Here is a 13,880-nt window from a genome sequence, read left to right as displayed (position 1 = left end):
GGAAGTCTAGAAAGGTTCACAAAGTCTGAAAACTCCCACAAGCTATGAAATTTTGGCTGGAAACAGTCCTACAACTTCCTCCCTGTTGGTGAGCAATAGGTATTTTAGGTGGGGAGTTAAACAGAGCAGCATCCTGAACCATACTTTCTGGAAAAAAAAAAAATCTCAGGGGTTGCGGGAGAAGCACATGCCAACAGCCGTCAGCCCCAGATCCCTTCTTCTTGAATAAAAACTGTAAGTTACAAAATCATGTCAACTCCTAGTCACATAATCCATGGTCCCCTACTCTTATCTTCCAAACTGACTGACTGATTCCTCCAAGTGAGGCCATTCGGCTATTTGGAATGTCATTGTAGGGATGATGACAGATTGCTACGATTCCTTGAAAACAGTTTCGGTATTCCAGGGAAAGAGCAGTCCAGTACCTTCCTGCTACTAAGGCTAGAACAAGAAACCTTTATCCCACAGAATTTATAACCTAAGTATCACCTTTGGTACTTCAGCAAAGCTGGCACTCTCTTATTTGGTGTAGTCTTTAGCACTAAAATGAAGTACTACGTCCTCTCAAAGGGCCTCAAAATTAAATCACATTAAAAAAATAAATGCTACTGCCAAAATGGCTTTAAATTTCTGTGCCTGTATATAAACGCTGCATTCCACAATAGTATTATAGATGATCAGATTTCATCTAACACTTCATCAAACCTTGTTTTTGCTGATGGACTCTGATGCTCCAAGCAGTGACTGAATGCAGGCCGACAAGGCTTCCTGTGATAGTCCTTGGAACACTGCCCTCTGGTGAAACAAAAGAGAAACATCCCCTGTAGCACTTCAAACAAAGCAAAAAGGAAATATGCAGGCTCTGAGTACAGCTTGCTTGCCCTCATCTGATGAATTAATTCATTACTACCAATTGCAGAGTCAGACACGACTGAGCAACTGAACTGAACTGATACTCCTCCCAGACTTTCCTATTCCTACACAAGCTTTCTAGACCAGCACAATGTCCTAATTTGCACCTCTTGAAACTCTTACGTTTCATAGTGTCTTTCAACACTATTTCCTGAGCACCTATTTCATGCCAGGCTCTGTGCTGGTCCTGATCTGACCTTGGGAAGCTCTCACTCCAGTACCATCTCATGATATAGGCTGTTTTTTAAACATACAAAACCAACTTTAAAACAGAGCCTCAGTAAATCCACTTCTAAAAATGTATCCCAAGTAATATCAGTACTGTATTCTAAGATTCATACACATGACTCTTTTCATAATATTATTTAAAGCAGCCAAAAAAAAAAAAATCTGGAAATAAACGTTCAATGATAGGCAGCTGACAAAACACTAGTAAATCTAAATTATGAAATACTGTGCATGAAATCAAAGGATGCTGAACAGGAAGTGATAAAATTCTTGTACAAGAATATAATTAATTAAAAACAAAATCAGGTTACAAAACAGAAGGTGAAGTATGATTAATTTAATTCTGCCACTGCTGTATCTTCCCAGAGGTGTGGTATGTGCACAGACTCCGGTCAGCCCCCCTGCTTCCTCTCTGCCTCTACTCCACCTGAAACAGAACTGGTAAGGATGTGTATGAGCATAATATTTATTACTAGGCCACCATCCTGGGCTCTGGTCTCGTGCGTAAGGATTTATTCTCTTTTTGCACTGCCACCCTCTCCTCTGTTTCTCATGAGGCTACTGCACAGTGAGACAAGATTAAGGCTGTCTCCTGCTAGGTCAAGATATACCCATTTGAATGCAGAGTTCCAAAGAATAGCAAGGAGAGATAAGAGAGCATTCCTCAGCAATCAATGCAAAGAAGAAAAAAATAGAATGGGAAAGACTAGAGATCTCTTCAAGAAAACTAGAGATACCAAGGAAACATTTTATGCAAAGATGGGCTCAATAAAGGACAGAAATGGTATGGACCTAACAGAAGCAGAAGATATTAAGCAGAGGTGGCAAGAATACACAGAAGAACTATACAAAAAAGATCTTCACAACCCAGATAATCACGATGGTGTAATCACTCACCTAGAGCCAGACATCCTGGAATTCAAAGTCAAGTGGGCCTTAGGAAGCATCACTACAAACAAAGCTAGTGGAGGTGATGGAATTCCAGTGGAGCTATTTCAAATCCTGAAAGATGATGCTGTGAAAGTGTTGCACTCGATATGCCAGCAAATTTGGAAAACGCATCAGTGGCCACAGGACTGGAAAAGGTCAGTTTTCATTCCAATCCCAAAGAAAGGCAATGCCAAAGAATGCTCAAACTACCACACAACTGCACTCATCTCACACACTAGTAAAGTAATGCTCAAAATTCTCCAAGCCAGGCTTCAGCAGTACATGAACCGTGAACTCCCTGATGTTCAAGCTGGATTTAGAAAAGGCAGAGGAACCAGAGATCAAATTGCCAACATTCCCTGGATCATCAAAAAAGCAAGAGAGTTCCAGGAAAACATCTACTTCTGCTTTATTGACTATGCCAAAGCCTTTGACTGTGTGGACCACAACAAACTACGGAAAATTCTGAAAGAGATGGGAATACCAGACCACCTGACCTGCCTCTTGAGAAATTTGTATGCAGGTCAAGAAACAACAGTTAGAACTGGACATGGAACAACAGACTAGTTCCAAATAGGAAAAGGAGTACATCAAGGCTGTATATTGTTACCATGTTTATTTAACTTATATGCAGAGTACATCATAAGAAATGCTGGCCTGGATGAACCACAAGCTTGAATCAAGATTGCTAGGAGAAATATTAATAACCTCAGGTATGCAGATGACACCACCCTTATGACAGAAAGCAAAGAACTAACAAGCCTCTTGATGAAAGTGAAAGACAGTAAAAAAGGTGGCTTAAAACTCAACATTCAAAAAACAAAGATCATGGCATCTGGTCCCATCACTTCATGGCAAATAGATGGGGAAACAATGGAAACAGTGACAGACTTTATTTTTCTGGGCTCCAAAATCACTGTAGATGGTGACTGTAGCCATGAAGTCAAAAGATGCTTGCTCCTGGAAAGAAAAGCTATGACCAACCTAGACAGCATATTAAAAAGCAGAGACATCACTTTGCCATCACAGATCTGTATAGTCAAAGCTATGGTTTTTCCTATGGTCATGTATGGATATGAGAGTTGGACTATAAAGAAGGCTGAGTGCGGAAGAATTGACACTTTTGAACTGTGGTGTTGGAGAAGACTCTTGAGAGTCCCTTGGACTGCAAGGAGATCCAATCAGTCCATCCTAAAGGAAATCGGTCCTGAATATTCATTGGAAGAACTGATGCTGAAGCTGAAACTCCAATACTTTGGCCACCTGATTCGAAGAGCTGACTCATCTGAGAAGACCCTGATGCTGGGAAAGACTGAACGCGGGAGGAGAAGGGGACGAGAGAGGATGAGATGGCTGGATGGCATCACTGACTCAATGGACATGAATTTGAGTAAACCCTGGGAGTTGGTGATAGACAGGGAGGCCTGGTGTACTGAGGTTCATGGGGTTGCAAAGAGTCAGACACGACTGAGTGACTGAACTGAACTTGCTAGATCACTCACCCTGCCTGCCTTAGGAAGACAGGTTCAACTGAGACCCTCTCTTCCTCCTGGCTCATATCTTTCTTTACCTTTGACTGGTCAGATGGAGAGGGATAAGATTCGAATGTAAGCTAAGTGAAAATGTAATAGGCAGGCCTAGAGCATAAAATAAAAACAGGCACAGTGTCGTTCATGGGCCTACCTACTGTTTGCCTAAAATTCCCACTAAGCACCTAAGAGACTTCACCAGGGTCTGTGATGACAATAGGTCCTATGTGGAATGGGGCCCCTGTATTTCCCCTGGGATCCTGGCTCCGCTGTAGGAAGTTTCTGAATCCCAGCCTAACACTATCATTCAATACACCTACTGGGAGGACCTGGGGAAGAAGGGCTGCCAACGTCCAAGTCTCCCTCTGGGAGAGATCTCAGCAGCTGGGCAAAATGGCTGAGAATCCAACTCTGCAACAGGCGACCTCGCCTCACCCCTAAAAGTCCCAGAATGGAGTAAAAGGTGCTTTCTGGTTCAATTCCAGAATCTCCGAGCACAAACTCCAGGAATGATGCAATTTAACATAGATATCAAGTACTGAGCTCTTCAGTGAACCCATGAGCAAGCTGTGCAATCCTGCTCAGGCCAGAGGGCGGTGAGCACAGAGGATCTCCGGGGTGGAGGGGATACACACGTTCCCTTCTGAACCACACTCTTAACAGACAGTGGCTTCTGAACAATTAATTACATGATTGTCGTAGTCTTCCCTGGTGGCTCAGACAGTAAAGCATCTGCCTGCAATGCAGGAGATCGGGGTTTAATCCCTGGGTCGGGAAGATCCCCTGGAGAAGGAAATGGCAACCCACTCCAGTACTCTTGCCTGGAAAATCCCATGGACAGAGGAACCTGGCAGGCTACAGTCCATGGGGTCGCAAAGAGTTGGACACGACTGAGCAACTTCACTTTCTTTTCTTTCTGTATTTAATCACTTCTCTTTTCATATGCTATTTAAGTTGTAATGATCAAATTAATTTCTGAAAAGTGAATTAAAGTCACTGATTTTTATAAACTATTTTTTTTGGTTTTAACACTAACATTAAATAAATGTAGACAACCGGTCATTCAGTGATTGACAAATCATTAAACTGAAATGCTTAAAATAAATGCCACCCGAAACAAATGTGCAGTATAAGTTGAGGCTAAAAAAACTAAAAGGGTACTGCTAATTTCAGCAAATAATTAGTCCATGGTTAGAAACACATGTAATCTGTGTAACAAGAAACACTTGTTAAAGAAGTTGACTTAAACTCAGTACAAAAGTAGTTGCATTCAGTACTAAATGTATATTATACAAAATATACGTTATGTGACATTAGACATATTAACCTTCCTGCATCTTTGTCTTCATCTATAGACTAAAGACAGATGAACTAATCAATAGTTTTAAATGTATTTGTAGCCATGAGAAACAAAAGCTACAGGCTTTGAGAAACAATAAAAGTTATAGGTCTTTTTCTCAAAAAGACAAATACAAACATATAGACAAAATTTTACCCACAACTTCAAGGTGTTCACAGACTATGCAAAGTCCATGAGAGGATTCTGAGGGCCTACAAAACACTCAGGTTAAGAATCTCTAAGTTAGAGTGATCTTAAAGTTATCTCTGTATATAAAAATCATATTATCTGAATCTAATACCAAGCAAAGTATATTGCATCAAGATCTTAAAATAAAATTTAAATTAAAAAACATTTTAAGTCACAGAGCAAGCAATTTACAGTAAAGCTACAAGGATTGACTGACACACATACATCTATACATCTGTACAATTTGGAGAGACAGACAAGAGTTCGTCGAACTGTAGGATACCACATTCCGTGAAGATCTGCTGGAGAAATCGTGGTCTGTGGTCTAGGATTGAGAGATTCAGATGAACCTAAAACCCCAAGTGGAAAAGAAGACATTTCACAGGTCTGTCTTACATGCACAGCAATTATAAACTGTCAATTAGTTTCTGTCACCAATCAAAGGCTGGAGGCATCCATTTTCTCTAGCCTTGTCTCTAATCGAGAATGTCAAAGGAAATCTACATCGGTGACAGGTGAGATGTAACACACTGACTGAGAACACACACGAATACCCACATCTGTGCATTCCAGCCTCCCGCATTTAGCCCAAGTTGCCCTCTCCACACTGGAATCAATTATCTTTACGAACTACAGGAGCAGTATGCACCCATTACAGAATACCGTGCACCCAGTAAAAAGGAGACGGATCTAAATGTAGTCAGTGGACACAGGTGGGGGTGGGAGGGGGGTGGCAAGAAGACAAAGCGCTTTAAACAGGAAAATCAATCAAAGCTCGTTTGCCTGGCAGCCTTCCACGTGCAGAACTGCATCACTTCTAGGCCCACACAGTGTACCCAGTGCCCAAGGGACCAGAGCTGTGTGTCCAGCACCACCCCCATCCCACCCTCCCCAGGTCAGAAAAGACAGCTGCCAGCAAGCGTGACGAGGAGAATGAGAGGCATGTGGCTGCACAGCTGCACAGAAACACTTCTGTGAGAGAAGCACAGTCACCCGGGTGGGGGGACCAGAATTCGGATAAGCCGTCAGAGTGAAGCTGAGACCACACTCTGAGACAAGAAGGGCAGACTGAAATGCAGGCTGCGTATTAGAACACATCAGGAAACATTACCAAATTTTTCAGTGCAATAATGGTTTATGGTTACGTGAAAGATGTCCCGATTTGGGGGGTAGGGGGAGAGATGCTGAACTACTCAAAGGCAAAGTTGCAATGATGTCAATAAGTGAAAGTGAAGGCGCTTCGTTGTGTCCAACTCTTTGCGATCTTGTGGACTGTAGCCCACCAGGCTCCTCGGTCCATGGGATTCTCCAGGCAAGAACACTGGAGTGGGTTGCCATTTCCTTCTCCAGGGGATCTTCCCAACCCAGGGATAGAACCCAGGTCTCCTTCATTGCAGGCAGATGCTTTACCTCTGAGCCACCAGGGAAGACAATCAGCAAAACTATAGATACAATATGATAAAATTAAGTCTTAAATCCAGGTGGTGGGCATAGGTGTTCATTGTATCATTCCATGTTTCTGTGTATTTGAATTTTTTTTAATAATAAAAAAGTAAAAGTATAGCCAAACAAAACAGAATTCATTTTTTTTAAAAAAAAAGCTATAGGGAATTCCCTGGCAGTCCAGTGCTTAGGACTCTGCTTCCACTGCAGGGGGCCTGGATTTGAACCCTGGTTGGGGAACTAAGGATCCCGCAAGCCATGCAGTGCAGCCAAAAAAATAAAAAACATTTAAAACAGCCAGATCTGCATATGCTCAAGAGGAGACCTGGAGGCTTGCGGAGTAGATTTATGCAGGAAAGGGCTGAGGGCAACACTGAGGGTCAGTGCTTTCCCTTCATCGTTCTGTAAGCGTTTTTTTTTTTTTTTTTTCTTTCAAAAATATGTGATACTTGTAAAAGTTTTAAAAGCTCTGCCTTACTTTAAACTAGGATACCTACCTTATATAAAATTTCTTAAGGAGAAAGAATGAACTAGACAAATTATATCATGGAATATTTAGGAGATTAAGTATCCATAGTTTTGCTGAGAATCAGGCTATCTGCAGGATTCCTCCTTCAAAATGAAAGAGCCCAAAAAGTACTCCCAAGTTACAAAGTTTAGTGAAATAAATGTGTTTAAATAGCTTAATGCTGGAAGTCAATTTATTTGTTCCTTTTTTCATTTTCTTCAGAACAGTTAACAGTTGAAGCGGCGGATGGGGAAAAGTTCCTTATACAGCCAAGTCCAGGGCCTACTAGCTGCCTCTTCTGAGAAGCAGCGCAAACCGGCTGCAGGGCATCTCCCGCGCCTGCTCGTCTCCTCCTCCGTGAGCCTCCCAGTGCCCTCACTTGCTCGACATGGAGATTAAGGGCTATGCTTATTGAAGACACTGATAATCAGCCTCTTCACAGGATGGACCCTCCGCTGATTTGCCCTGACATCTACTCCTACTGGGCTTCCCTGGCGGCTCAGATGGTAAAGAATCTGCCCGCAATGCAGGAGACCCAGGTTCGATCCCTGGGTCGGGGAGATCCCCCGGAGGAGGGAAAGGCAGGACACTCCAGTGTTCTTGCCTGGAGAGTCCCATGGACAGGGAGCCTGGCGGGCTGCAGGCTGTGGGGTCACAGAGTCGGACACGACTGAGCGACTTCACTTTTACTTTTTCACTCCTCCTGCCACATGAACATCACATCAGCTAAAGGCCTCACTTTAGAGGCCTCTCTCCTGTGCTTCTGACACACCAGAAGACCAGGAAAAGTGATGACTCTCTTCTTCTTGCTCCCCCTGCCAAGACTCAGAGTCCTGCTTTCCATCCCCAGTTCCATCTCCATTCTGAATAACATCAGTAACCATATGGATGACCCACGTGGTTGCCCCTGACCTTCTCAACTCCAAAGACCTTTGCTTCCATTCCTGCACCCCTAGTCCAGACAGTTTCTTTTAACTTTCTTTCAGAATTACGTTCTTATTAATTTCTACAGACTTTACTACTCTGAACTATTCTACCTCTTAATTATTAAAACTCGGTATCCCACTCTCTGGCCACAACGTCCTCAGATTTCTTATTTCTCAGCTCGTTACTCAAACCACTCTGCCAAGCCCTCCTCCTCTGACTTGATCACACCCCCTCTTCCTGCTTCCCAGCCCTCTGGCTGTTCTTTCCCAGCCGACCTGGTACCGGTCCACTCCCTCCATCTGCTCCTAATGTCAGCCCCTATTACGAGTGTCCCCCCAGACTTCCGCCACTGTCCTGCTACTCTGTCCTGGGTGATCTTATACAATCCCAAAGTGTCACTGACTCCGCAGTCTTTATGTCTAAGCTAGCCTTCCTCTTTATCGCTCTAGAGCAGTGCAGTCCACGAGGACTATTATGTGAATCATAAATGAGACCCATTAAACGCCACCCTGGACTTCCTTGGTGGGCCAGTGAAGAATCCACCTGCCAAGACAGGGGGCACGAGATAACTCACGAGTTATCCAGGGTGACTCTTAAGACAATTTTGCTCCTTGCATAACATGCACCCTACTTCAAGCTATGCCATACATTTCTGTCGATTTTTCACCCCAGTCCAGGCACATTAAAAAATGCAACACTGGTGGTACAAGTAGCTACAATTACCAAGCCCATGAGATTAGCACCTGACGCCTATCACACTCTGGCCTGCTTCAGCTGCTCCTTCCCTACAAATAACTCGTGCCCGAACACACCACACCACGCGACCTCCCCAAGCACCTACGGTGTTCCACTCCTGTCTGCAGGCCTCCAAGCTGCTCTGTCTTAAACAACCTTATTCCACCTGGCTCTCTCACACTCATCCACACGACAGCTTTCAGATTCCACAGCTCTCACTGAACCTGCCTTTCTGCACACAAAGCTCATCCCCCTTCCCAATTCTTCCACGGTCCTTCCTCGGTCCCAGAGTCCTGTGCGTATCTTTATCCTGTCACCCCTGAACTTCTTGCTTAATGCCTGTGGCGTGCCAATCTCCCCCAACTAAAGTGTGGGCTCCTCAAAGGCATAAACAGTTTTTCATGCCTGAGACACGGCAAGTCCTCAATATAAGCTTATTAAGTGAATGAATAGTAAATGAATGAATTTAATAGTGGACCTTAAGACAGCATAACATACCAGATTTTGTTAGACTATTAGGAGGCTCTGCTTCTTCTAACCGAACATCTGAAAACGGAGCTTCTGAAGGTGGTAACTTCTTCTGTTCATCTTTTAAACTCTGAGCAATTTGCTGTATAAAGAAATCGGAGAATATCAGCTTTTAGCTGTGTCTAGCAACACAAACACAATGTTTCTATAAAGTAAAAAATATATATCCTAACTCATGAATAAATAGACTACTTAAGAGAACCATGCCAAAACAGCACATAGAAATGAGAAGTTAAACTGGTAGTGTCTCTATTTTCATAAAAGCAAACACAGCCTTTCCTGAACCACTAATTTCAGAACCATTACAAGGTTTGTGCTAGAGTCAAATATACAAGGCTCAGATTAGAAGCTTAATTTTCAACTTTATATTTAGAAACAAAATACTCAGATTTAAGATTGGATACATTGTGGATGTCAGATATGCTTGTATCAAGTAGTGAGCTAACTCACACCATGGTTTTCTCTTTATGTGAGAACAGCTACAGTTTGGTCTTTTTTAAAACAGATTTAAAAAAATTATCTTATGGACTGGAAACTATCTGGCTCTTCTTCACTGCTTAAAAAATATCATCAAATATAGACATCACTAACTACTAAGGGGGCAGTGAAAATCCTACCAATTTCCATTGGTTATACAGGCGGAAATACACAGAAATGAAGGCCTAAAAGACATTCAGCTACTGACCAAAAAAAGAAATGGCCAGGTAACTATTTAGGAGACAGGCTCCAAATCAATCAGGCCTGTCCTTTCATTCTGCATGCACAAATCAGAAAGTATAGCTAATCCCCAAATGGCACACAGATGTAACAGCCAGACCACTCTATAGCCCTGACCCTCACCAAAAGAAAGAAGCAAGTAGATTCACTGGAAGCAGTGTCCAAGAGGTCTAAACCAAGAGGCCTACACAAGAGAACACTCAAGACACTGGCCAAGTGACGACTGAAGAAACATACCAAATGTACCACTAAATTAAACTGGGAGGGGGCAGGCGCTTCAGTCGTGTCCAGCTCTTTGTGACCCCATGGACTGTAGCCCACCAGGCTCCTCTGTCCATGGTATTCTCCATGCAGGAATACTGGAGTGGGTTGCTATGTGCTCCTCCAGGGGGTTTTCCCGACCCAGGGATCGAACCCACATCGCTTACATCTCCCGCACTGGCAGGAGGGTTCTTTACCACTAGCACCACCTGGGAAGTCCAAGGTGGGGGCATGGGGAGTATATAGTAAACTTAATCACCTGACATCCTATCAGACAGAATTATTAAAACAGGTACTCTACCTACAAAACAAAAACTGATATTCACAAGGAGACAAGGGAAGAAAGGGAAGAAGGAGAAAGCGAGCACAAGTCCCTGCATCAGGCTTAGAAGCAGACCTACTAACACCAGTCTGCCCAAGACGCTGGCACTGCTGAAGGTCCCCACCAAGAAGGCACAGGCTGCTCCTTCACCAGGTAGATGCCTTCCTGAGGATATGCCCCCCAGCAGAGGTCATCTCCACAGTGCCCTTCTCGGTGCTCTGACCCCATGGGCAGGAGGGACATGCTGCCTAGAGCTTTGGGTTGTGCCTCCAGCTTTACTGTGGGCCTGGCCCATGAGGGGGTGACCGGCAGGTCCAAGGTGCACTGACTGGCTGACTTCCCAGGGTGCCGAGAACTCAGCACAGGCCAAGGCCCAGGGTTGCCCTCACTAACTTCCTGCAACAGTTGGTGACACCATCAACTCCCCAACCCTGCCCTTTCCCATGTCCTGTCTCCACTGCTGTAACCTGCAGTATACTTGCCTTTGTCATTCGAAAAAATGAATCAATAAAAATAAGAAGCTCCAGGTTCTGTTTTAGCACTAATACCCTAGGCATTTTAAACTCTGTCCAGCACTCAAAAGGAAACGAAAATACATTTGTAACTGAAAGATTAGTGAGATGTGCCTAAGTCTTCAGACCATAAACTGGAGACCAGTACTGTGTAGTTTTGAGGAGACAACCTGCATGCAGGGTTTTTACTAACAGACCATGACACATGGTTATGTGACCATCCACTCTGGTGGCTCATATGTTACTAATCCTCTTCTATGTCACTTGCGAACAACGGGCAGATCTAAAGGCACAAGGTGAGAAACACGGTCAGGCTGAGGGGTCTCGGCCAGCAAGCTGCTTCCCTTTCTGCCTTTTCCTACTTTGCTTCGTTGTGCACTACTCCGAACACGGGCGCCTCCTCCTCTAGGAGGGTCGGAAGCTCCAGTCACTGCATCCAGCGGGGTAGCTAACCTGGAATGGCCTTCAAGGCCACGGTCAACACAGAGGTCTGACCCGAGGAGGGTCTGGAAACAGGCCTGGCTGGCAGCCACAGAGAGTCTCATTGTCACAGGAGGGCCAGGGTAAGAAGCTAGGAAGTTCGGTACAGAACTGCTGCAGGACACGTGGGAGCAGTGTGCAGACCCTGCAGAGCAGGAGCTGCCCAAAACTGGGGGAAGAGCTCAGGCACCTGACCAGCGGGCTGGGCTTAGGAGCCAACTGGGGAAACTTCTTAAAGAGCAGGGAATACCAGAACACCTGACCTGCCTTCTGAGAAATCTGTATACAGGTCAAGAAGCAACAGTTAGAACTGGACATGGAACAACAGACTGGTTCCAAATAGGAAAAGGAGTACATCAAAGTTGTATATTGTCATGCTGCTTATTTAACTTATATGCAGAGTACATCATGCGAAATGCTGGCCTGGATGAAGCACAAGCTGGAATCAAGATTGCCGGGAGAAATATCAATAACCTCAGATATGCAGACGACACCACCCTTATGGCAGAAAGAGAAGAACTAAACAGTCTCTTAATGAAAGTAAAAGAAAAGAGTGAAAAAGTTGGCTTAAAACTCAACATTTAGAAAACTAAGTTCATGGCATCCAGTTTCATCACTTCATGGGAAATAAATGGGGAAACAATGGAAACAGTTAACAGACTATTTTTTGGGGCTCCAAAATCACTGAAGAGGTGACTGCAGCCATGAAATTAAGACACTTGCTCCTTGGAAGAAAAGCTATGACAAACCTAGACAGCATATTAAAAAGCAGAGACATTACTTTACCAACAAAGGTCCGTCTAGTCAAAGTTATGGTTTTTCCAGTAATGATGTATGGATGTGAGAGTTGGACTAAAAAGAAAGCTGAGCACCAAAGAAGATGCTTTTGAACTGTGGTGTTGGAGAAGACTCCTGAGAGTCCTTTGGACTGCAAGGAGATCCAACCAGTCCATCCTAAAGGAGATCAGTCCTGAATATTCATTGGAAGGACTGATGCTGAAACTCCAATACTTTGGCCACCTGATGCGAAGAGCTGACTCACTGGAAAAGACCCTGATGCTGGGAAAGACTGAAGGCAAGAGAAGGGGACGACAGAGGATGAGATGGTTGGATGGCATCACCGACTCAATGGAGATAAGTTTGGGTAAGCTCCAGGAGTTGGTGATGGACAGGGAAGCCTGGTGTGCTGCAGTCCATGGAGTCGCAAAGAGTAGGACACGAGTGAGCAACTGAACTGATGCCACTTACAAAAAAAAAGAAAACACAAATTCACCTTAAAAACAGAATGCATAATGGAAAAGAAGAGATAACTTAACAGAATGTTTATAAAACACAACTTGAAGGACAAAAAAAAGAACACCGTAACAAATCATTTCTGTTCAGTTTTTGAAAAATGTTATTTCCTAAGATTTCACAGCAAGTTTCCCTTGATTTTGCATCCTGAATGAGAATTAAAAAGAAATATCCTATCTTCACCGGTATACAATATCCAAAAGTGTGGGGGTGGGTGAAAGATCCAACAAGACGACCCACCTCCATCATAACTAACTTATCAGGATACGCTAGATCTCCAGGAGCTGGTTTGTAGCCCGTGATGTCCGTCTGAATGTAGATGTGGGTCCGGTAGACAAGCCGCTCCTGTACATCTTCTAGCATCTGCTTTACACCAGCTGCAAATGCCCCCAGCTGTTCAGCTGATTTAAAAACAAAAGTGCAATCACCCATTCCTTTAGATTTAGAAAATACTTTCTTTAAACAAGCAAAACATTACAAAATTGTCTACAATAGGATAAACCAGTCCTGCTTCAAGGACTGGTTATATTCTATTTTGAAATAACTGTCTTCTGATTTCCTCAGATTTAAAGTTGGGAAATAAATTTTCCCTTAGATCTTCTTCCTGAGACTCTCTGAAATAACTTCTATTATTAATATGAATAATAAAATCTTAGTTTTAAAGTGCTCTGTGATTTTCAAAAGGTATCTCATATAGCTTCATACCAATCCTGAGAGATGGCTAAAGCAACTTGTTAACTGAGTTAATCCCCATTTTACATATAAATTGAGTTCCACAGATACTAAATGACTTGCTAACATTCTTACAAGGAAAAATGAGTAAAAAAATAAAATGAGGGAATTCCTCAAAGACTCAGTGGTTAGGACTCCGCACTCTCCTACCAAGGGTCCAGCTTCAATCCCTAGTCAGGCATGTGTTCAGTCGTGTCTGAATCTTTGTGACCCCAGAATGGACTGTAGCCTGCCAGGCTCCTCTGTCCATGGACTTTTCCAGGCAGGAATATTGGAGTGGGTTGCCATTTCTTTC

General features: G+C 43.6%; 1 protein-coding gene across 1 annotated transcript in view; it reads right to left on the bottom strand.

Moving 5' to 3' along the window:
- The window catches only part of COG3 (component of oligomeric golgi complex 3), a 59,374-nt gene that overhangs the window by 21,392 nt on the left and 24,102 nt on the right, over positions 1 to 13,880 (bottom strand). Inside the window, exons 13-16 of the mRNA XM_052649973.1 lie at positions 13,094 to 13,254; positions 9,239 to 9,350; positions 5,353 to 5,477; positions 706 to 795 (exon numbers count right to left, since the gene is read on the bottom strand). Coding sequence (XP_052505933.1) covers positions 706 to 795; positions 5,353 to 5,477; positions 9,239 to 9,350; positions 13,094 to 13,254 — 488 coding nt within the window. The remainder of the gene's footprint in view (positions 1 to 705; positions 796 to 5,352; positions 5,478 to 9,238; positions 9,351 to 13,093; positions 13,255 to 13,880) is intronic.

This window comes from Budorcas taxicolor, chromosome 12 (assembly GCF_023091745.1).
Source record: "Budorcas taxicolor isolate Tak-1 chromosome 12, Takin1.1, whole genome shotgun sequence".
NCBI lineage: Eukaryota > Metazoa > Chordata > Mammalia > Artiodactyla > Bovidae > Budorcas > Budorcas taxicolor.
This window is presented reverse-complemented; position numbering and strand designations above follow the sequence as displayed.